This window comes from Rana temporaria, chromosome 3 (genome assembly GCF_905171775.1).
Source record: "Rana temporaria chromosome 3, aRanTem1.1, whole genome shotgun sequence".
NCBI lineage: Eukaryota > Metazoa > Chordata > Amphibia > Anura > Ranidae > Rana > Rana temporaria.
In genome coordinates, this window is record NC_053491.1 from 307,695,871 (window position 1) to 307,721,108 (window position 25,238).

The following is a 25,238-nucleotide window of genomic DNA, read 5'->3' on the forward strand; positions in this document are numbered from 1 at the left end:
ACCAAGATAGTGAAAAAATATATATATGTTTATTAAGTTAAAGCACACGTGAAAAACAATCAATGAAAGCAAGCGTGACACAGCAACCAAAAACCACTAAGCAGGTAATGCAGGGATAAGACATAAGCAAGTCCGAGGTCTAAGCCAGGGGTCAAGCATAGGAGAGAGCAGCAAAGTCCAAAAATACAAGCCGGGGTCAATAAGCGACAGGGTCCAGGGCAGGGAGCGAAGCAGGAACAGATGGGCAACAGCTAACAGGTCAGGCAGGGAACAGGCTGACAAGCAAAATACTGAAGCCCTGAACTCCAGTTTAGGGCGGGCTTAAATACCTGTGCAAATCTGTATTGGGCGACACCTGCTGGAGGCCACCAGAACTGCACCCCTGTTACTGAAGAGAACAGTGCCACCACCAGGTGACCAGAGTCATGACACAGATCATGACAGTCCCCCCCCCCCCAAGGGGTGGCCTCTGGACACCCCATTCTGCCCTTGCCCTGGTAGTGCATGTGGATGCAGAAAAGTCCCAAACAGTCCTTCGGTCCCAGCCTTTTAACCCATTGGGAGACCAGCCCCCCAAGTCCGGAAACGGAACCTGCATCCTACCACCACCAGGGTCTCGAAGTTGGTATCTAGAGGTGGAAACAGGCCAGGCAGCGAATTTAGGGTCATTAGGCTGGGAAAGTGACACATCGAACTGAAAGTCAGGCACGTCATCCTGGGAGCCCGTACCCAGGACGTTGGGGTGGACAACAGGAACCAGGCCGCCAGACTGGGCCGCAGATGGTGGCAGATCAGCAGACAGTGGCAAATCAGGCTGGGCAGCAGGCTCCGGGCCACCGAGCTGGGCGGCGGACAGGAACCCCTCGGGCTGGGCAGTAGACAGGAACCCCTCGGGCTGGGCAGTAGACAGGAACCCCTCGGGCTGGGCAGTAGACAGGAACCCCTCGGGCTGGGCAGTAGACAGGAACCCCTCGGGCTGGGCAGTAGACAGGAACCCCTCGGGCTGGGCAGTAGACAGGAACCCCTCGGGCTGGGCAGTAGACAGGAACCCCTCGGGCTGGGCAGTAGACAGGAACCCCTCGGGCTGGGCAGTAGACAGGAACCCCTCGGGCTGGGCAGTAGACAGGAACCCCTCGGGCTGGGCAGTAGACAGGAACCCCTCGGGCTGGGCAGTAGACAGGAACCCCTCGGGCTGGGCAGTAGACAGGAACCCCTCGGGCTGGGCAGTAGACAGGAACCCCTCGGGCTGGGCAGTAGACAGGAACCCCTCGGGCTGGGCAGTAGACAGGAACCCCTCGGGCTGGGCAGTAGACAGGAACCCCTCGGGCTGGGCAGTGGACAGGAACCCCTCGGGCTGGGCAGTGGACAGGAACCCCTCGGGCTGGGCAGCGGACAGGAACCCCTCGGGCTGGGCAGCGGACAGGAACCCCTCGGGCTGGGCAGCGGACAGGAACCCCTCCGGCTGGGCAGCGGACAGGAACACCTCCGGCTGGGCAGCGGACAGGAACACCTCCGGCTGGGCAGCGGACAGGAACACCTCCGGCTGGGCAGCGGACAGGAACACCTCCGGCTGGGCAGCGGACAGGAACACCTCCGGCTGGGCAGCGGACAGGAACACCTCCGGCTGGGCAGCGGACAGGAACACCTCCGGCTGGGCAGCGGACAGGAACCCCTCCGGCTGGGCAGCGGACAGGAACACCTCCGGCTGGGCAGCGGACAGGAACACCTCCGGCTGGGCAGCAGAAAGGAACACCTCCGGCTGGGCAGCAGACAGGAACACCTCCGGCTGGGCAGCAGACAGGAACACCTCCGGCTGGGCAGCAGACAGGAACACCTCCGGCTGGGCAGCAGACAGGAACACCTCCGGCTGGGCAGCAGACAGGAACACCTCCGGCTGGGCAGAAGACAGGAACACCTCCGGCTGGGCAGAAGACAGGAACACCTCCGGCTGGGCAGAAGACAGGAACACCTCCGGCTGGGCAGAAGACAGGAACACCTCCGGCTGGGCAGCAGACAGGAACACCTCCGGCTGGGCAGCAGACAGGAACACCTCCGGCTGGGCAGCAGACAGGAACACCTCCGGCTGGGCAGCAGACAGGAACACCTCCGGCTGGGCAGCAGACAGGAACACCTCCGGCTGGGCAGCGGACAGGAACACCTCCGGCTGGGCAACGGACAGGAACACCTCCGGCTGGGCAACGGACAGGAACACCTCCGGCTGGGCAACGGACAGGAACACCTCCGGCTGGGCAACGGACAGGAACACCTCCGGCTGGGCAGCGGACAGGAACACCTCCGGCTGGGCAGCGGACAGGAACACCTCCGGCTGGGCAGCGGACAGGAACACCTCCGGCTGGGCAGCGGACAGGAACCCCTCCGGCTGGGCAGCGGACAGGAACCCCTCCGGCTGGGCAGCGGACAGGAACCCCTCCGGCTGGGCAGCGGACAGGAACCCCTCCGGCTGGGCAGCGGACAGGAACACCTCCGGCTGGGCAGCGGACAGGAACACCTCCGGCTGGGCAGCAGAAAGGAACACCTCCGGCTGGGCAGCAGACAGGAACACCTCCGGCTGGGCAGCAGACAGGAACACCTCCGGCTGGGCAGCAGACAGGAACACCTCCGGCTGGGCAGCAGACAGGAACACCTCCGGCTGGGCAGCAGACAGGAACACCTCCGGCTGGGCAGAAGACAGGAACACCTCCGGCTGGGCAGAAGACAGGAACACCTCCGGCTGGGCAGAAGACAGGAACACCTCCGGCTGGGCAGAAGACAGGAACACCTCCGGCTGGGCAGCAGACAGGAACACCTCCGGCTGGGCAGAAGACAGGAACACCTCCGGCTGGGCAGCAGACAGGAACACCTCCGGGTGGGCAGCGGACAGGAACACCTCCGGCTGGGCAGCAGAAAGGAACACCTCCGGCTGGGCAGCAGACAGGAACACCTCCGGCTGGGCAGCAGACAGGAACACCTCCGGCTGGGCAGCAGACAGGAACACCTCCGGCTGGGCAGCAGACAGGAACACCTCCGGCTGGGCAGCAGACAGGAACACCTCCGGCTGGGCAGCAGACAGGAACACCTCCGGCTGGGCAGCAGACAGGAACACCTCCGGCTGGGCAGCAGACAGGAACACCTCCGGCTGGGCAGCAGACAGGAACACCTCCGGCTGGGCAGCAGACAGGAACACCTCCGGCTGGGCAGCAGACAGGAACACCTCCGGGTGGGCAGCAGACAGGAACACCTCCGGGTGGGCAGCAGACAGGAACACCTCCGGCTGGGCAACAGACAGGAACACCTCCGGCTGGGCAACAGACAGGAACACCTCCGGCTGGGCAACAGACAGGAACACCTCCGGCTGGGCAACAGACAGGAACACCTCCGGCTGGGCTGCAGACAGGGGCTCAACAAGTTGGTATGTTGGCATTGCAACGTCAGGCTGGGCAACTGGCACGTCCGGCTGGGCAACTGGCACGTCCGGCTGGGCAACAGACAGGAACACCTCCGGCTGGGCAGCAGACAGGAACACCTCCGGCTGGGCAGCAGACAGGAACACCTCCGGCTGGGCAGCAGACAGGAACACCTCCGGCTGGGCTGCAGACAGGGGCTCAACAAGTTGGTATGTTGGCATTGCAACATCCGGCTGGGCAACTGGCACAACAGGCTGGGCAACTGGCACATCAGGCTGGGCTACTGGCACGTCAGGCTGGGCTACTGGCATGTCAGGCTGGACTGCTGGCACTGGAACAACAGGCTGGACTGGGCAGACAGGCTGGGCAACTGGCACGACAGGCTGGGCAACTGACATGTCAGGCTGGGCAACTGACATGTCAGGCTGGGCAACTGACACAACAGGCTGGGCAACTGGCACAACAGGCTGGGCAACTGGCACAACAGGCTGGGCAACTGGCACATCAGGCTGGGCAACTGGCACATCAGGCTGGGCTACTGGCATGTCAGGCTGGACTGCTGGCACTGGAACAACAGGCTGGGCAGCTGGCACTGGAACAACAGGCTGGGCAGCTGGTACTGAAACAGGCTGGGCAGCTGGTACTGGAACAGGCTGAGCAGACGGCACTGGAACAAGCTGAACAGATGGCACCGGAACAAGCTGAACAGATGGCACTGGAACAAGCTGAACAGATGGCACTGGAACAAGCTGAACAGATGGCACTGGAACAAGCTGAACAGATGGCACTGGAACAAGCTGAACAGATGGCACTGGAACAAGCTGAACAGATGGCACTGGAACAAGCTGAACAGATGGCACTGGAACAGGCTGAACAGATGGCACTGGAACAAGCTGAACAGATGGCACTGGAACAAGCTGAACAGATGGCACTGGAACAAGCTGAACAGATAGCACTGGAACAGGCTGGGCAGATGGCACTGGAACAGGCTGGGCAGCTGGTACTGGAACAGGCTGGGCAGCTGGTACTGGAACAGGCTGAACAGGTGGCACTGGAACAGGCTGAACAGGTGGCACTGGAACGGGCTGGGCAGGTGGCACTGGAACAGACTGAAGCAGGTTGGCTGAAGTGGATGCAGATTGGGTTAGTGGCAGGATCGAGTGGGTTGGAAAAAACTGTTTCTTCTTCTTTGGTTTCACCACTGAGGGTTTGCATATGGGTATAGGGTTGGAGGTAATGGATACAGTTGGTAGGGGTTAAGAGCGGAGGGGTGGTGAAACAGAAGGTTCCGACCTTGAAGAGGATTTTGGTGGAACAAATGGAGGCAGTTGAGAAGCAGCAGAAGGGTTAAAGGCAGGGTAGGTGCAGCAGGAGGAAACAGAGGACTGGTACTTTGTTGTTAGCAGGGTGTATTGTTCAGCAAAAGTGGGAATTGGGGGTAAATAAAAAGACATCCTAGCAGGTTGGTAACTAGAAATGGATGGTTGGAAGCTGGCAGGGGCTGAGTATAACAAACTGGACCAGGTTTGTAATAATGGCTGTACAAAATCAGATTTGCACACTGTCTGTCTGACACACTGTCTGACCAGAGACTGCACAGAATTAATGCATGCTGCAAGCACCTGTTGAGGACAAGCTGATTACTGCTCATGAAAGAAGGCTGAATCATCCTCCAACAGCCACACCAAAGACTCTACCTGAGCTGCACTAAAAGGAGGTGTGTAATCATCACGCCCAGTAGCAGCATCAGACTGAGCCAACTGTGCAGATCCAAATCAATGGCTGCACATCATCAAACAAAACACTGCCATGATCAATAAAAACATGAGCCATACGGATACATTCCAACAACTGCTCACTAGTGTATTCACTTAATTCCTGATAGCAGAAATCTCTGTAATCTGTTGCCAAGAGTGACAGGTACACAATATCTTCTCGATGCATTTTTATAAAAGCAAATGCCCAGAGCCAATCTCCCAAGTGCAGCCGACCTGTTTATATGGCTTCAGTATTATGTCAGGGGATGCCCACGCAGGCATCCGAGTACTGGGTACAGGTCAATGGGCTGCACTAACGGAAACAGGCACCAAGATAGTGAAAAAATATATATATGTTTATTAAGTTAAAGCACATGTGAAAAACAATCAATCAATGAAAGCAAGCGTGACACAGCAACCAAAAACCACTAAGCAGGTAATGCAGGGATAAGACATAAGCAAGTCCGAGGTCCAAGCCAGGGGTCAAGGATAGGAGAGAGCAGCAAAGTCCAAAAATACAAGCCGGGGTCAATAAGCGACAGGGTCCAGGGCAGGGAGCGAAGCAGGAACAGATGGGCAACAGCTAACAGGTCAGGCAGGGAACAGGCTGACAAGCAAAATACTGAAGCCCTTCACTCCAGTTTAGGGCGGGCTTAAATACCTGTGCAAATCTGTATTGGGCGACACCTGCTGGAGGCCACCAGAACTGCACCCCTGTTACTGAAGAGAACAGTGCCACCAGCAGGTGACCAGAGTCATGACACAGATCATGACATACTGACAGAATTACTGTGACTAGGGATACCAAATGACTTGTTCTACCTGAACGTATCCGTTATCCTCTTTAGGTCCAACACTAGTCTCCAGCCCCCGATTTCCTGGGAACTAAAAAAAAAAAAAAAAAAAAAAAAAAAAAAAAAAAGGACTGGGGAGTAGAGCCCCGGGTGTTTTTCCAAGACTGGTACTGGCAATACTGCCTGTTGGTGCAGAAGTATTTGAATATACTGAAAGAGAGCTTCTTTCTTGTCTTTGGAGATCGAAATTTGGTGGGTCGGAGAGAAAGGGGTGGAGGATGGTTTTAAATCGCCAGAAGAGAAAAAAGTCCTTGAAGGACCGTGGAGGCTACATGGACCAGTGCAGTTTTCCACCCAAACGTAGGCAGAAAAGCCTGAGTCTTGCTACTACAGGACCGGTGAATAAGGGGGGCAGAAGGACTTCTGGCTCTCAACCGTCGACGACGCGGTCTTAGGATTGCTCAATTTGGGAAGGGTGGCTTGTGAGCCTTCCCAGCCTCCTCTCTTGATCTTTGTTTGGTAGCTGCCTGCGAGGCGAATTCTCTTCTATCTTGGGGAATTTTACTTTAATCGCCGAACCAGGCCTTCCATCATATGGGATGCGACACTAGGACTGCATTACAGATAGGTCCACCGACCATGGCTTTAACTGTAATGCCCTTCTGGCTGTGATGAAGTGTAGAATGGCTCTGGGGGAGCACCCAAGGACATTGATGGCTGCATTCCTGGCTTATGCCATGACCGACGTACCCAAAGTTGGAAGAAGTGGTAAGAAAATTTGAGACATTGAAGGCGATGCATTTCCCCCCCCACTTATCGCCGCTCGTTCTCCTAACCTCGTAAAGGTAAGGGCTGCAGCTTTCTTTGTCAGGTGAGGAAAAAAATATTTTCCCGTATGGACAGAGGATACCGGATCTTCTTCCCACTGAATCGTGTCTTTTAATGCAATGATAAAATGATAACAATGTAATGCGACTTTAATAAACTGACTTCAAACGTTGATATGTTCTCTGGCTGTAACCGGCTCGCCTTCCGAATCAGCTTCTGAACCGGTCTGGAGAAAAGATAGCGCTTTACCGCTTTCTCCTCCGTAGACAGATTTTGGACCACACGCCAATCTTCCCAGTAAGGTTTGTCCCCCACAAACTCAACAGGCTTTTTCCCCTGGATGTGCAGAATTGCACTGGGAGTCATGCCTGCTTGGGGTATGCTGGGGTGACCTCCGTCACTGCAGGAGGTATGCCCATCTAGAGAACCCCCTGCGGGTGGTTCTCGGTGCGGGCTGCGCAAACAAAAATAATGTTTCTATATGTCCTAAGCTCTTTGAATAAAGGAACTTACCTGTTATGTTGCAGCCCTTACCTAGCGGTATGTTGAGGATCTTTATTGATGCGGCATTGTATAGCAGAGCGGCTAGGACCAAGATTAAAATCTAATTACGTAAAGTATAGGAAGGCATAAATAACACTATTAATAAACAAAAAAAGTGTAGCGCTAAATATATGTACAATTAGGAAACCCGCTGATCCTACTGCTGACAGATTTTATGCCTGATTTTATTGCTGAAATGTGAGTGTAATTTCTTTGTTTTTACTGCTAAGTAAACTTTTCATACATAATTACACTATGTGCATCTTTGCTTTCTCTTATATTCCTTCTCCATGAGCTGTGATTTTGAACCACTCACATGGGTCCAAATCATTAAACATCAAAGGCTGTTATTGGGATTATCCTTCTCCTGGTACGTTGATTGTATTGCACCGGACCTCTTCCTCCTGCCTGCCATCTAGGATACCTCCAGAAGTTGGATACCATCAATTATAAGCCTTCATGACCCATTAGGTATAAGCCTACTTGGGTCCACTGAATCCGGTAAGCCTCCAATTATTTTCGGTGGTGGATACACTTTTGAGTGTCACTCCATGCCTATGAAGACAAGTCACTTCACTGTTGATTGATTCACCAACTGTTGGGAGTTTTTCATTACTGCATAAGAGACCTTATCTATAAACCTTTTTTCTATTTTGTTTGTGGACTCACAAATTTTTCTATTATTTTATTTGTACCTTGGGTACACTTCATTAGGTTTGTATCAAGCATTCCTAATTGTACATATATTTAGCGCTACACTTTTTTTGTTTATTGTTTGTATTTATAGAATTGATCTATTTCTGTTGTGTTGGCGGCCATTTGTATGTTCTTTCAAGTAGCGCGGTGTTATATATACGGTTTCTATAATTTTTTTCACATAAATAACACTATTAACCGCTTGCCGACCAGCCACCGCAGTTATACGTCGGCAGGTCGGCTCTGCTAGGCGAGATCACGTAGATCTACGTCATAACGCCAAGCAGCCAATAGAGGCGCACATACGCACCTGACGCCGATGCGCGTGCCCGGCGGGCGCGATCACCGCCGGGCACCCGCGATCGCTCGTTACAGAGCAATAACCAGGAGCTGTGTGTGAAAACACACAGCTCCCGGTCCTGTCAGGGGGAGAAATGCCCGATTGTCTGTTCATACAATGTATGAACAGCGATCAGTCATTTCCCCTAGTCAGTCCACCCCCCCTTCAGTTAGAACACACCCAGGGAACATACTTAACCCCTTCCTCGCCCCCTAGTGTTAACCCCTTCCCTGCCAGTGGCATTTTTATAGTAATCAATGCATTATTTTAGCACTGATCGCTATAAAAATGCCAATGGTCCCAAAAATGTGTCCGCCATAATGTCGTAGTACCGATAAAAATCGCTGATCGCCATTACTAGTAAAAAAAAATAATAATAAAAATGCCATAAAATTACCCCCTATTTTGTAAACTCTATAACTTTTGTACAAAACAATCAATAAACGCTTATTGCGATTTTTTTTTTTACGAAAAATATGTAACAGAATACGTATCGGCCTGAGGAAAAAAATGTTTCTTATATATACTTTTGGGGATATTTATTATAGCAAAAAGTAAAAAATATTTTTTCAAAATTGTCTCTCTATTTTTGGTGATCAAATACCACCAAAAGAAAGCTCTATTTGTGGGAAAAAAGGACGCCGATTTTGTTTGGGAGCCACGTCGCACGACCACGCAATTGTCAGTTAAAGCGACGCAGTCCTGAATCGCAAAAAGTGGCCTGGTCTTTGACCAGCAATATGGTCCGGGGCTTAAGTGGTGAATATATATATATATATATATATATATATATATATATATATATATATATATATATATATATATATATACATACATACATACATACATATACACACACACACACACACACACACGTAAACACATACACAGATATACACACACATAAATACACACCTACATATAATCAGTATATTGGTTAAGCTCTATAAAAGGGAGGTGAAGGCGAAGCAGACACCTAAAGATGTCTTTTCTCTGTCAGACTTGAATTGGCCATTAATCTAAGACAATCTCTGCCAGGGTGTACCAAAATGGCCGCCGCTCAGCCTCAGAAAAGTTACTGCGCATACGCCGTGATGTTCCGCTGTGACTCCGCCCCCCGAGATGAAGCTGTGTAGGGAGACGCGCAAAGCGCCCACACACACAGGAAGGGAGGGGGAAGGAAATGGCGACGCACACGGCGACAGAATCAGGCCACTAATGGCTCCCAGGAATGAACCTACAGGAGGATGGCACGCCGGCGTACATGGGCGTAGCACCAGGCGCACACGAGGATAGCTGTGATACATTTGCCTATATGCTTCAGTCTAATGCTCTCCCTGCTTGCCATTGTGATTACCATCCGGTTATTGAAGTGCTAATGTCCCCTCACTATTTCTAAAGGTTAATTGATCTATTGTGTTGTGTGAAGGAGATCTGTGTTTATGTGGCTTGTGTTAATTATTCTGATTGCTTCATTGTGGTAATTATCTCTCTATATGCGGGGTCGAGTTGTCTAGTTAATGTATTTAGTACAACTAGTACTCAACTCCACTGATGTCATTATCTAAAGAAAATGTGTTTTCAGACTCGGCTCCGTCGTGTTTGCCTACTCATCTGTATGGAAGCCCCAGTGTGAGGGGGGGCGGAGATTTGTCATTGTAAGTTTTGGAAATGACATATAAGCTGTGTGTTATAACATTAAACTCAGTCTTGGTTCCAGCATCCAGTCTTGACTCATGTGTGGGGGATCCTGTGATGGTCTTGTATGGAGAGGAGGGAATGCTTGACGGGGATATCATACCGATACAATAGCGTCAGGTGTACATGTATGTAGTGATAGGTGCACATGGAGGCAGCGGCAGGTACACACGGATGCATTGTTAGGTGCACATGGAGGCAGCGCCAGTACACATGGGTGCAGTGTTAGGTGCACATGGAGGCAGTGTCAGGTGCCACAAGGATAGCGTCAGGTATACATGTATGCAGTGTTAAGTGCACATGAAGGCGGTGTCAGGCGCACAGGTAGTGCCAGGTACACATGAAAGTGGCGTCAGGTGCACATGAATGAACTGAGAGGTGCACATGGATGCACTGTCCGGTGCACATGGATCCAGAATCAGGTGCACATGGATGCAATGTCAGCAGACATGAAGAGGGTGAGGCAAAAAAAAACATTGGAATGCTATTGTAGGCTTTAAAAAGCTACCTTGTGTTGTCTTGCCCCGAAATAGCCAGCAAAAAGCCACAGAGGATAAGGAGATGCTCCTGGATGTTTTTAGACAGGCCCCAAAAAGATCCACAGAAAAACAGGCTCCCATACTTATGCGAGGCATTTAACAGTCCAAGTAATGGGACTCCATACTGCAGGAGAGCATGAACCTGCAATGGTTACACCATATAATGGTGAGCCAGGGCTGATCTGTGATCCTGCAGGGATGAGGACAGGAAAAAGAATGCCTGAGGGGGGGGGGGGTAACTCATTCTTTTATAGAGATACGTGGTCCTGTGGGTTGTACGAGGGCGGAATCACCAACCATTGGTATGCTGCCATGGAGGCACCAGAAAAGTACCTTATGTACGAGGGAGTTGACCACAATTATGGTATGGCAGAATTCTCCAGATCAAAAGGCCCCGATTTACAGCTTGTAAAATGCTCAGCTCTGAAGCTCCAAAACGCCCAACAAAATTCCATTAATTTCAATGACCCCTGTTTACATATGAGTGTTCTGTCGCCTGAAGCTCAAAAAAGTTTCTGTTTGGCAGATTACAAGTGTTTTTGGCCCCATAGACTTCAATAGAAACGCCTGCCTTGAGCAGAAAAACAGTTGTAAAACGATTAAATAGCAGCACGCCACCACTAATTTCATCTGCCTCTCTTCCCCTTAATGCTTTCTATTGGCTAAACAAAAATGCCTGAAGCTGTAAAACGCTTGAAACACAATTCTAAAATGTGCTGTGAACAAGGCTTATCGCCAAAACTAGTGTGCTGCTGACTTTCTTGATCATACATCACAGGACCTACATTACCCCTCCCAAATCGAGAGTACCCCAGTTTTTTTTACCAGCGTTAAGGTGGCTGGTCACGTTCAACATGTTCATCAAAAGAGCATTTTTCTTCTTAGGTCTGGCTGCGGAGACCTAGGAGCTATAACCGGATCCATTCCTCAGGCTGATATCAAAGGCCTAAGATGGTTGGTACCTGGGCCTAGTGTAAGAAGAAACAAGGTTTGCCTGTAATGTCTCTCTGCAGAGGTCTGGGCTCTGGGATCCAGACTTTGGTGTACTAATACATCTGTGGCACGAAAAGTTTCTGGCAGAGTCTTCTACAGGTCCAGGTATGAGGTTTTCTCTAACAAAACCCTTGATAAACCTGAAGGTTGGCACAACTTGCCCGCCGTGATGGGTGAAAGCTGGAACTACTTTTAGTAGCTTTCCTGCGGCATGGATCAGGTAAAAAGAGGATAATTTTATTTATGCATTATCTTCTTTGGAGAAGAATGTCTTCCTGGTCCTTACCACTGGAGGGAGTAGGTGCCAGCCAGTAAACTCTCACCCCTCTTCCTCATCTCCTGGGCACCGCCATGACAGCGGCTCGTGCACATGCCAGGAGCGCGCTTTACAGTCTGAATAGAGACATGGATAGGGGGAGGGCCAAAGTTGTTTCTAGTGATGCATGCGCAATGCAGGACACCTGTGTGCAGGTGCCAAGAGGCTGGTTCAAAAGCCCAGCACGCCAGAGCCTTCTGTAAGCGGCATGGACACAGAGCTGTGGGCTGTAAGCATCCCTGTGGATTAAACAAGGCAAACCTAAGACTCCTACTCGGCATCAGGTTGTGCAGTGAGCTGATATTTTGTGTATTGTAAGACTATAGCACAACAGTGATTGCATTTGTGGATAGTACCTTTGCTTTGCAGTAAGGACTATATCCCTGCGAAGATGGCCTAGGGTGATTAAAAGAGGCACCAGAAAATCCCTGCGTACGGCTAAGAAATCTGAGCTTGCTTGCAGTTGACCATCACCCCCTCTGTCAGCCCGATAGCAGCCTCACAGGATGAGCCCTTGTCTGCTTTTGCAGCTTCTCCTATGGCAGCTACTGTATACGTCACTGAGGACACTTTAAAAGTTGCTCTGGATGGCTTAGAAAGAAGGATTGCTAATATTGTCGCAACCTCCTTAAGAGATGGCAGAAAATGGGGTAGATCCCCTTCATCTGCTCTGGCTCTCTTTTCAGATGAGCCTTCTGAAATATCCCTCTCTGTAGATGAGGATCATGTGCAGTCTGAGGACTCAGAGGATGCGAGGATTCCTGCGACTTCTCAGTCGCAAAAGATGCAGGTGCAATATTATGCAGAGATGGCGTGTGCCACTTATAAATTGCCTCCTGTTGAAGCTTCTAGGCCCTCTGTTTCCTCTTTGGGATCCCGGAAATCCCCACAGGCTGCATGCGCCTTTCGAGTTCATCCTTGATGTATGATCACTAGGTTCACCCAGATAAACTGTTTTCTCCTCCTAGGCAGTTTTCCCTCCTGTATCCAATGGAGAAAGGTTTCACCAAGAAATTGAGTAATGAGGATGCATGCTCTCTTCTAAAAGCATGGCTACCAGACGGACCACCCTCAGGATCATGTTTCCATCGGCTTCTGATTCTTGCTGGAGATGTACCTCGGCTACAGGTACGTACCGTCATATCTGGTGGGATTGTGACTCGATTCGCCCATTCTGGAACCAGGTTTTCCAGATATATTCTGATCTATATGGTGAACCTCTCCCTCCATCTCCTTCTATAGCCCTCCTATCCATTCTCCCTGGTACCTTCAAATTCCAGAAACATACCCTCCTTAAATTTTGCCTCAGCGCTGGCAGACAGTTGATTTCCAGAGATTGGAAATCATCCTCTTTCCCCGACCCTGGTCAAATGGGTGAGTGAAATGAATGGCATTATGCTTATGAAAGAGTTGCAGGCCAAATCCCTTGATAAATACGCCAAATTCTCCTTCACCTGGGGTGTCTGGAGGCATTACTCCTCTTCAGATAAACTTAAAAACAGACTCCCACCCAATTTGATTCCGTGAGCCTTGTTGGGTTCCTGCCTGCGTCCTCGTATAATGTGAGAACCTTAATGTAATGCTCACCACGGCGGACTTGAGCACGCCGTCTCCTCTACCCTCTCCTTTCCCCCTTTCCTTCTTGGACTTTCCTTTTTTCTGTTTTTCTTCGTTTTCCTGTCCTCCTCTTTGGACCAACTTTGCCTGGCCATATCTTTTATTCATATGCACTCCGCAAGTTTATGTGCCAGCTTTGGATTTCACGTGTTGTACAAACTTATTATTGTTTCACTGCTATCTGCACTACTGCCTTACTATTTTTTTTCACTTCCCCTGGCCCTGGACGCAGCAGGTTCCCAGAGGGGCGCCCGGGTCGGGGGAAGTCCTTATTGGTCGCAGATTAGCACTGTGTACTTGGGCTTGTATTGCCGATATTCTAATGAGGTAAATGTTTGTACACACTTGCTTACGTGTTATGGAATGTTTATTGTTCTGTGGATCGAGCTGCCCTTTGTCGGGCGGTTGGTCCATTTTTCTTTTGCTTTCTGTTAAAAATTGTTTTAAAAGCATGGCTACCAGGACCTGTGGTAGGTAAGTTATCGGCACAGGTTAATGATAACTTAGCAGATGCAGAGGTACGGAGGAAAGAGTTGCAGCATATTGTGGACAGTCGTGATAATGGTATGAGTGATTTGCAACAAATGAAATTTAGGAGAGGAGATGACCCGATATTGTTCTGCAGTATCTTGCATTGTATACGAAAGTGTTCAACTGTCCTGACTTATTGGAGGATGATGCAAGTTTCATATACTCAATGGCCAATAAGTGTTATGCAAGTTATCCCGCTAGAATGGCTCTGAGAAATGCTAGATCCTACCAAAATGTTGTCAATATCCTGCGAGACTTCTGTCAAGAGTCCAGTTATAGGGAATACGGGTCAAAGGCAGATTTATCCATAATAAGCAGAGGTACAGGAAGGCATAGAGAGTTCAGACGTTCTAAATGAAATAGAACCCTTAAGATTGCTAGCATGGAGAAGGAAGCCCCAGAAACACAGGTATCTGCAATGAAAACCCCCACCCAGGATAAGAACATAGCACAAAGGCCTGATATGAAAGATAGCAGCCGGGACAGAGCACACAATTCTCAAGAAGAGATGACAGCCCACACCCTAAATACAGCCAGTAAAAAATGTTTGCCCCCTGGGCTAATCTACCAGTCTGGCTTGCATGTAGTTGGACGCAAATTCCATTGCCATTTTTCCTGAGTAATATGGCAAAGTTTACCAATACTGCCTGCTTAGTATAGGAAAATATGGCAATTGTTCCCCTAACATTACAATTAATGGGAAAAGGCTTGGGGGACTTAAGTCAATTGTTGTGAGAATTGTGTGTAGATATTGTCTGTGTTCCTTTTTCTAGAGACCATGAAAAACGTTAAACTGGTTTGGATACTAATGTTTTTTTTTTTTTGCAGATCCTACAAAGTGAGAACAGTGGGCAAATTTAGCAGAGAAGGGGTTGGGTTATTGTAAATGCATAATCGATCACATGGTACTATGAGCTCATTAATTAGTAATTATTTGCAAACAATGAAAAATTATTAAAAATAGTCAGACAATAATGGATTAGAGTTACAAATGAAGTTACAAATGATTGTGATGAAGTACAGAGGTTTTTTTTTGTTTTTCCCATTAACCAATTCTCTTCCAGATAGAAAGGAGCACTTACTCTTCTCAGGAGAAAAGTCCATGAATGTCTTTAATTAAAAGTTGAGCGTTTGTCTTGCCATGTTGTTGTGTGTTGATGGCCAGATTTAATGATTTTTTTTAAATATATATATATATATATATATATATATATATATATATATATATATATATATAATTTTTTTTCATAATTATTTTTAATTTTGTAATTTTTTTGTTCATTTTTTTTATTATTTAAATATTTGAACTTTTTTTATTATTTATTTATTTTTCATTATTAAGTTTTCATTTTTCCAAAAAAATAATTCTCTTTAGTTTCTTTAAAAAATTAATTTAGTATTATTTTTTTTTTTCATTTGTTTGTTACTAGTGTTTCATCCATTTTATTTTTGTTTTGTTCAGGGTATTATTTAGGACATATACAAGTTTTTTTCTTGGTCCTAAAGGATACCGATGTAACGATAGTCAGGAAACAAGGGTATTTCTTGAACCTAATGCCGCATACACACCATCACTTTATGTGATGAAAAAAAACGACACTTTCTGTGAAGTAAAAAATGACGTTTTTGAAACTTAAATTTTCAAAGACGAAGTTGCCTACACACCATCGTTTTTCTCACAATGTTCTTGCAAAGTGAGGTTACGTTCCACCACGTTTTACCATTGAAGCTTGCTTCATAAGTAGCTTCTGGGCATGCGTGGATGAAAAAACGTCTTAGAAAACGACGTTTTTTGCTACACACGGTCAATTTCTGTGAAGTAAAAAGTGCACTTTTGAAAAACGACACATAAAATTGAAGCATGCTTCAATTTTTTTTGGTCGTTTTTTACAAGACATAAAACGACGTTTTCCCCCACACACAGTCAATTAAAATGACGTTTTTAAAAACGTCATTTTTTTTCATCACATAAAGTGATGGTGTGTACGCGGCATAACAGTCGGTAGAGGTGCATGATATACCCTGGGCATGCTCTCTGGAATCCAATCACAGGGATGGAATTTTGTGAGTTTTTGTCATTGTTTAAGATCTATATGTGTTGTTAGACTCAAAACTTATATAGGAAGCTCTCCTGCTTATCTATGCAAGTTGAGGGAATTGACGGTAGGGTCTCTTCGTACAAATTAGAGACTTTGCTGCCAATTTAGATCCCTGAGGCACCGCAGACAGGCCAAGTTGCAGTAGAAAAAAAACACTAAGATATATATATATATAGATATATATATATATATATATATATATATATATATATATATATATGATAGGTAGAGATATTATGGTAATGGGTTGATTTATGTCATGGTGTAGTGTGATAAAGGTGTATTTTAGGCTAGTAAGATGGGCAAGTAAGGCCCTCCTCGAGACTCTGTAGTTGAAAGCTGGTTGATATGCTGCTCTGAGTGTGTGCTGGAGAATGGACACCCCTTTCCTGTACTGCACCCTGTCCTGAAGATGTCAGAAAGAAGAAGATACAGAAGATACAGAATGGTGACAGGGAAGCTGTCACGGAAGAATAATGTTGGTGTGTCACGACTGGGTGTTGAGAAGCACAGCTCATTAGGACTGTTATGGACTGTTCCATAGGAGCTGGTTCTGAAGCCTATGTTCAAAGGCGCAATACGGTAAAACCATTAAGGGCTGTTCCATAGGTACTGGTCCGGAAAAACAGGTTGGAAAGCCACACGCGTTAAGACATTTATGGACTGTTCCATAGGAGCTGTGTCACATGTTGAAAAATGCAACACGTTCCAGAGGTACTGGTTCAGAAACACATGTTGAGCGTTAAGACCATATGGACTGTTCAATGGGACCCATGTTCGAAGAAGGATGATATACACCCTTTATGCGCAAAGCGGCATATGTTGGAGAAGCAAACATGGCTTAAAATCATAGGTGTGGACTTTACAGTCAAAGCTTTGTGGCATATTAGAATTCTCATAACACAGGGGCTAGGACCAGGCCACCTGATGTGGCTATAAGCTTCAAAGAGAGGAGAAGGAATGGCTTGGCGTTATCGGATTGGACAGGCAAGTGTGAGTGGTCTTGGGTGAGGGGGAATGATTGTTAAAAAGCACACACCAAAGAGTAAACTTCCCTTGTTTGTCCACCTTTTTGGATCCTGCCACATCCTTGGGAATAAACAAAAGATCTTATTTTTACCAGCAGCAGTGTGTGTATCTTAATAGACTAGCTAATGTAAGGGATTAGCTCGGTAGCGGGGTGTGTGACCCCCTGGATGGGTTCACTACACACTGAATTTATACAGACAGGCAGTCGAAGACGGTTGAAAACAAAGAATTTGGTTTATTCTTCCACCTTGCTGGAAACAAGTGCAAGCATCCAAACAGCATAAAAAAAATCAAACATAAAATAAACCCTGGCCACTTGGGGCGTCTACCTTCACCACACAGGAACCCATCTAGGGAGTCTGGCACAGCCTAGTGCTGGGCAGACACTGCTGGTCATACAGCAGAAAAACAATAGTCTCTTTTTGATTTTTGTCACACAGAAAAATCAATCACCACCTCACCTCCTCAGAAGACTTTCAGCTACTGCTCTCCATACTCACAAAGCCTCAGGATGTAGCAATTTGTGGTAATCCTCGATTACTTATAGAGGCCTTAATTGCCTCATTCTGAACAGCTGAAGTTTTCCAACGCCCTTAAACCTTTTCTGGCTACTTCTGCAGCCGACGCCTAATAACAATTGGTGTATTGTCTAAAACAGGCAGAAATGTATCTCCCGTCTGTGACAACACCCACAGATTTACCTGACTTCCTGTCACACTAATTATAGGCATAGACCAATCAACCCATTTATGCAATAGATAGAGGGAAATCCGTAAATATCTTTTGGGATAATAATTTAGTTTATATTTAATAGCCTTGTAAAGTGTGTCAGATTCTACAGTCTGGAATTGTCCTAAAAGGGAAAGACGGGTTCCCCCACAGTGGACAATAGGGGGAATACCGATTGGGATGCAGAAACCGCTGTCTAGCCACCCCCACACCCGTAAAGTCACCCTAGTTGGGTCTGGAAGGGAGGGGTACGCCGATGCTCCCCTATAGACCAAGTTACCAAGCTCTGTGAGAGAGATCCCAAAATGGCTGCCTCCAGACAGACTGCAGCTTTGGCTCTGGAATGTTCAAACCACCAACTAACTGTGACTAACATAGCCCCCCAATAATACACCAGCAGATTAGGTAAAGCAAGTCCACCACAGCTTACTGAATGCTGAAGAGTCGACCTGGCCAACCGAGGGGAAGATCCCTGGCACAAAAAAGAGCCAATACAGCTGTCTAATGCCGCGTACAAATGATAATTTTTCGGCATGAAAAAAACAAAGTTTTTAAAAAATGACATTTAAAATGATCGTGTGTGGGCTTTACATAATTTTCGGCTTCAGAAAAAAGTAAAAAAAAAAAAATTCGAACATGTTGCATTTTTTAACGTCGTTTTAAACGATGTCGTTTTTCGGGTTGTAAAAAATGATCTAGTGTGGGCTAAAACGACGTTGAAAACCCGCGCATGCTCAGAAGCAAGTTATGAGACGGGAGCGCTCGTTCTGGTAAAACTACCAATCGTAATGGAGTAAGCACATTCATCACGCTGTAACAGACAGAAAAGAGCAAATCGTCTTTTACCAACACGGAATCAGCTAAAGCAGCCCCAAGACCATTTTTTTAAAACTATGGTGTGTGGGCAACGTCGTTTTAATGATGAAGTTGGAAAAACTTTGTTTTTTCTACATGCCGAAAAATGATCGTGTGTACGCGGCATCAGTCTTTGAAGAAGGACGAGGAGATCCACGTGGGGCAATTCCTAAAGATATAGTTGAATTTAGGTAGGTAGATCATCTTTAGAATATTAATAAGTCCCAGAAGATTAAGGGGTAAATCGGCTCACCGAGAGCAATGATCCTTAAAGCGGGGGTTCACCCTAAAAACAAATTTCTAACATTAGAGCCAGCATACCAAGGACATTTACTGTATGCAGGTCTTTTTTTTTTCTCCTTACATACCGTTATATTTTGTCCAGGGCTTCCGGGTTCTGATGACTGCGGGACTGGGCGTTCCTATCCCTGCCTCAGGGTTCTGATGACTGCGGGACTGGGTATTCCTATCCTTGGATTACATGATTGACAGCTTGTGAAACAGTTCCCCTGTTGCACAACGCGCGTCACCAGATTTCCGGAAATAGCCGAGCTGCGAGACAGATTCTGGCAGCACTTCCTAAATTTTCAGGGTCCGTGATCCAGTATCTGGACAGTCTCCACACCCTCCTGCTTTCCACAGCAGAAAGCTGTATAGTAACAGATAGCGGAGCATGATTCGATATGCCTCTCGAGAGGATCTCAGCAGAGACCACCCTCCACACTAGCGTCGGGGAGGCAAAAGCCAGGCCAACGCCGGACATGGTCTGATATGTGGTAGAGAAGCACGTATATTCCCTGTCTGAAGAGTGAAAATGGCACCAAACTTCCGTTATGTGGAAGGCGGAATATGAAATTCCATACTTTTGGGGAACAGAGGCGTGTAGTCTATCCAGATCCCTGGACAGTGCCATGTTAAAATCACCCATAACACACACACACACACACTATCAACATTGTACAACGTAATTTGCTGCATCAACACATGGAGTACATCTACATCAGCTGGGGGCACCCACTATCACATAGGGAACCTCTAAAAACAAAGCATGGAGAAGTAGAGCTTCACTACTATGAGCTGAAAGAGCAAGGATCTGTGCACCAGGACACTAACGCCCCTAGCATAATTTGAATAGGACGCGTGATACTGTGCACTGACTCAGGCCCTCTGTAGACTTAGAACTCGAGACCTCCATAAGATGGAATGGCTAGCTTTAGAAACAGCAGAAGAAGCAGGTAGTTTGGGCAATGACCTGTCCAAATTTTTGTGTCAGGTATATCACAAAATATAGCTGTGGGGACCTCAGCACCACTAGATAGAACACCCTGGTTTCCATGTGGGATATTCACAATAAGCTAAGTGGGTGCATACCACCATTGCTGAAGGTGGGGAGTGTGCCATGCTGTTTTAAAAATCTAGTGGTCTTTTGCCAACTACGGAAAATAGGAGGGAGGAGAGCTAGATGCATTCCTTGAGAGAAAGTAGGTAAGCTCTTTCTTGTACTTTTTGAACAGACATAAAGAAATATTTTCATGTTGTAAAGCACTGCAAAAATGTTTGTTGCTATATAAATCCTGGATTAATAATTTTCAGTAGTATATATTTACCAGAGCAAAAAAGCTAATTAAAAAGGTAATAGAAGAATATACTTCCTGGACGACAGCATCATATTTTAGACTGCTTTCCATTTAATGTTTTTATTGTCATACAGAAAGGACATCTTGAGAGCAATGAATAGGGGAAAGAAATTCAGTCCCTGCAGACTAGTTAAATCAGCACTTTTCAATGCAAAAGCATTACTGTTTACATATAAAAACATATTAAAAAGTAAATGAAGTGAGTCAGTAAATCCTATCAAAAAAAGCTTACTTACATAATTGATCTTTCATACAGCCAACTCTCATGCTTAGAATGCAAGCTTTCCAAGTACTCAAGCTCAATTCCCTGCTCTTCTTCCCGACCTCGAGAATGCAACCTTGTCATACATTTCTGCAAGATAAAATGTTAGATTTTGTAAGTGGCTTATAAATAACTATATCTGAGCTACAAAAAGGAATTGTTCTCATAAACTGCTGGCATCCACAATGCAAACATGGGCAATATTCTACTCACATTTGGGAATGGGGAATTTGACTTACCTGTTAATTGTTTAGCACCATCATCCCTTTACAAGAAAAAACGAGGAAAAAACCCTATTGGGGAGTGTGGGACAGGGTGCTGTTCACTATTCAAGATACAACAATTAATTAAAAATACATTATTTTTATTGTTCCAATATACTCCATACTCTCACCCTATAGAGGGTGAGAGTATACAATAATACATTTCCTCCATACAATTATTCCACACTTAACGTTCTACATGTTTCATCTTACGACTTCCTCATGAACATGCGTGGATATTCTTTTATATTAGATAAATATTCATTTCTATTGGGTAAATGTAAATAAAAGTTAAAAATACACATCTAGTACAACATTTAAGGAAATTTCTTTTGATCTATCCTTGCATGTTATGGCTGTACCTGGATGATTGTCAAGACCTTCAAATGACTGGCTCTGACTTCACTTGAGGAATATTCAGAGTCTATTCTGTGTATGGGGATTACAGAGCAGCTCATCAAGCACAGATTTAAACTTGTGGAGCTCACCTCCAATCCAGCGGGATTATTTAAAGTGAGGAGTATTATTCTTAAAGCTGTGTAGCCCTAAATTTTTAATTGCCTATAAACAGTAGATGAATTAATATGACATGTGGTGTATCGGTACATGTGTCTGTATAATTCATACCTATGTATTTAAAGTCTTTGCAATAGATTTAAAATAAAAATTATTATGCTTGCATAAAAGCTTTTGCTCGGATCGTGAACTAGGAGCCCGTATTATCCTAGGTATGAACAGCTGCAGACATATGGATTGTGTTGTGTGTCGGCATTCAAATTTACCGATCTAACCAGAAGACAATAAAAACATATATTATATAATATATATTGCGCTGAATATTAACTAAGATAATGTGAAAACCAAATATTACGTGATTCAATATGTACACAGATCCACAAACAAAAAGAAAAGACAATTAGTCCAATTGTATGGATACACCAGTGTTTCTTCCGTGAACAACACCCTGTGTGATGATTGAGAGATGTGAGATCTAATCACACTATGTAGACATCTGTTTCATATGTGCAGCGCTTCCTCCACACTGATACAGCTCATAGAAAAACAACAAGAGAAAAGATCTTCATAGCGCAAATAGCATGAACAAATATGGGTAAATGATTTCTGACTAGGTCTCACTCACGAATCCGCCGAGTTTAAACAGCGTTTAAGGACAACCTAGCACCAATCCTTCAAATAAGCCGCTCAGCGTCTCTGATGCACTCTCCTCATTCGGATCTGCGATCCGTCCCGCTCGTAACTCCTCCCCCACGCGTTACGTCACTAGACACGTGACTTAGTAATGGGTTACCCATTACTAAGTCACGTGTCTAGTGACGTAACGCGTGGGGGAGGAGTTACGAGCGGGACGGATCGCAGATCCGAATGAGGAGAGTGCATCAGAGACGCTGAGCGGCTTATTTGAAGGATTGGTGCTAGGTTGTCCTTAAACGCTGTTTAAACTCGGCGGATTCGTGAGTGAGACCTAGTCAGAAATCATTTACCCATATTTGTTCATGCTATTTGCGCTATGAAGATCTTTTCTCTTGTTGTTTTTCTATGAGCTGTATCAGTGTGGAGGAAGCGCTGCACATATGAAACAGATGTCTACATAGTGTGATTAGATCTCACATCTCTCAATCATCACACAGGGTGTTGTTCACGGAAGAAACACTGGTGTATCCATACAATTGGACTAATTGTCTTTTCTTTTTGTTTGTGGATCTGTGTACATATTGAATCACGTAATATTTGGTTTTCACATTATCTTAGTTAATATTCAGCGCAATATATATTATATAATTTTTGCACTATTTTGTTTGACATACATCACCTTATTGCTGCGTTTATTATTTGGTAATTTTGCTAATGACATTTTTTTAAATATTTAATTAGCGCTGTAGTACCATTTTTATATAATAAAAACATATAAATAAAGAATATGTGTATCTAAAGTCTGATGTCCACTGAAAAGTGGACTACAGCGTATTGTTCATTTTTGTTATTGTATAATTGCCTCCTTGGCACTTAAATATGGTTAGTTCTATGTATCCCACGGCTTCAGGATCATGATGATGCCATTGTGGATGCAAAATTCTGTAATTACAGACGTTGGGTCAATGCATGATATTAATCCATAATTGCAGATGAACTGAAATTTGACCTGCCTGCAGCTGTATGAATGGCATGGCTCCTAGAAGACCCTGTAGCGTGTGTACTGCCGCGTGGGTCTATTTATACTGCTCTTATGTGTGACGTCACGTCGTCCTTACGCAAAACTGGATGTAAGTGGGTGCTGTATTGTGCAGAGGAAGGAACACCTCCACCACAGACTGACCCGGACATGTGATATGCTGACAGCGCTGGGGCTAGTCCCTCCTGGTGCACAAGTGTGTCGGGATCTCTGTGGCAACAGTGTGTAGAGTATTGTGGCCTCTCAGAGAGGGGAAGGCGTGGTCACTTGGTACCATGCCCAACCCCGACATGAACGTCACCTGGGTTTCCCCGGACAAACATAGCACACCTGTCTCCATGGGAATTCAGCACAGTATCTATTAAAGGATCGTGCTGATGTGTGCCCCTGGGCTTCCGTACGGAAATCCTGAAGCTGGCAAGGGAGTGAGCTCCTGAGAAGTGTGCCCGAGAGATGCTCTGTAAAGGAAAAAAAAATAATATTCAAAAATTCTTAGTAATGTGATAGTTTCCTTTTTGTTCACTAAGTACATAGGTACGAATTATACAGACATGTACCAATACATCACATGTCATATTAATTCATAAACTGTTTATAGGCAATTAAGAATTTGAAAGGGCTACACAGCTTTTAGAATAATACGCCTCACTTTGCATAATCCAGCTTGATTGGAGGTGAGCTCCACGAGTTTACATTTGTGAATATAAAAAACAATTCCGCGCCAAAAAAAATATATATATATATATTATTAAACAATAATTTGGGTGCCCATGTAAAGGTCCCAAACACACAATGGGGCTGATTTACCAAGCCTTTACTCCATGACTCATGGAGTAAAAGCAGGAGTAGCAGCCGTTTGGTCATTTACTAAAGAAATACGCTGCTAGTGCAGTGTATTTCCCTAGTTACTAATGTGCTCCGTGCGCCCAGGAGAGGGTGCATTGTGCACCAGTACAGACCTGGCGCACGGCACATTGAAATGTAAATTGCGGGGGTTTGGGCGGGAGTTTATTAGGGGGGGAGGTGGGGTGATGCAGGGGAAGTGAAGTGACATGTGTTTGAATGTGTTTGGCGGGCCGAATTGAAAGTGAAAGTGTTTTTTGAAAACAGATCCCCGTACGCTTGCACAGTGCGCCTGAACCTCGGGAGGTTCATTTGCATACTGGGCATGCGTAGAGAGAAAAGTCAGGGATTCCCGTGCGCCTTGTCAGTACGCCGTGAGAATCTTGGTAAATACCAAGCGGCGTACCCGTGATTGCGCTGCGTGACGCGGCGCACGGGAATCTCTGAGCTGTTTTCAGCCATGAAGGGGAACTCCGCGCCAAATTTCAAACTTGAAATCGGCGCGGGTCCCCCTCCAGGGCTACATTAGGCTCTTAGGCTTGGTCCGGAACGTGAGGGGTTAAACCCGCGCCGATTCAGCGCGGGGTTCCCCCCCAGATCCAAACCAAGCCCTCATCCCAAGCACGCAGTCTGGCACGGACAGGAATGAGGGTGGGGACGAGCGAGCGCCCCCCCTCCTGAGCCGTACCAGACCGCATGCCCTCAACATGGGGGAGTGTGTGCTGTGGGGGAGGGGGGCACTGCCCCCCCACCCCACAGCACTCTTGCCCCCATGTCGATAGGGACAAGAGCCTCTTCCCGACAACCCTTGCCATTGGTTGTCGGGGTATGCGGGCGGGGCTAATCGGAATCTGCGAGCCCCCTTTAATAAGGGGGCCCCCAGATGCCGGCCCCCCACCCTATGTGAATGAGTATGGGGTACATCGTACCTCTACCCATTCACCTGGGGGAAATGTAAAGTTAAATAAAACACCACACAGAATAAAATATTTTATTAATCAGCTCCGGAGGCCCCCCTTTCTTCTTTCACAAGGGGGGGTTTCTTCTCTCCCGATCTTCTGCCGGGACCCTGGGCTTCGGTGATTTCTGCCGGGGGAGGGCGCCATCCCTCGGTCCTCTCCGGAGCCTTCCGCCGGGTGCCCCCACCCCATTTAAGCTCTTTTACATTAGGGGGGGGCCATCCGGACTTCGGCGACTTCTGCCGGGGGATGGCGCCTATCCCCCGGTCTTTCCGGTGCCTTCCGCCAGGGTTCCGGTCTTCTGCCGGGGGTGCG

General features: G+C 46.8%; 1 protein-coding gene across 2 annotated transcripts in view; it reads right to left on the reverse strand.

The window, feature by feature from the left end:
* Positions 1 to 25,238, reverse strand: part of LOC120932441 (deoxycytidine kinase 2-like) — a 376,692-nt gene that overhangs the window by 109,146 nt on the left and 242,308 nt on the right. For both annotated transcript variants that reach the window (XM_040344792.1, XM_040344791.1), the window contains exon 5: positions 20,642 to 20,757. In XM_040344792.1, the coding sequence (XP_040200726.1) occupies positions 20,642 to 20,757 (116 nt within the window). The remainder of the gene's footprint in view (positions 1 to 20,641; positions 20,758 to 25,238) is intronic.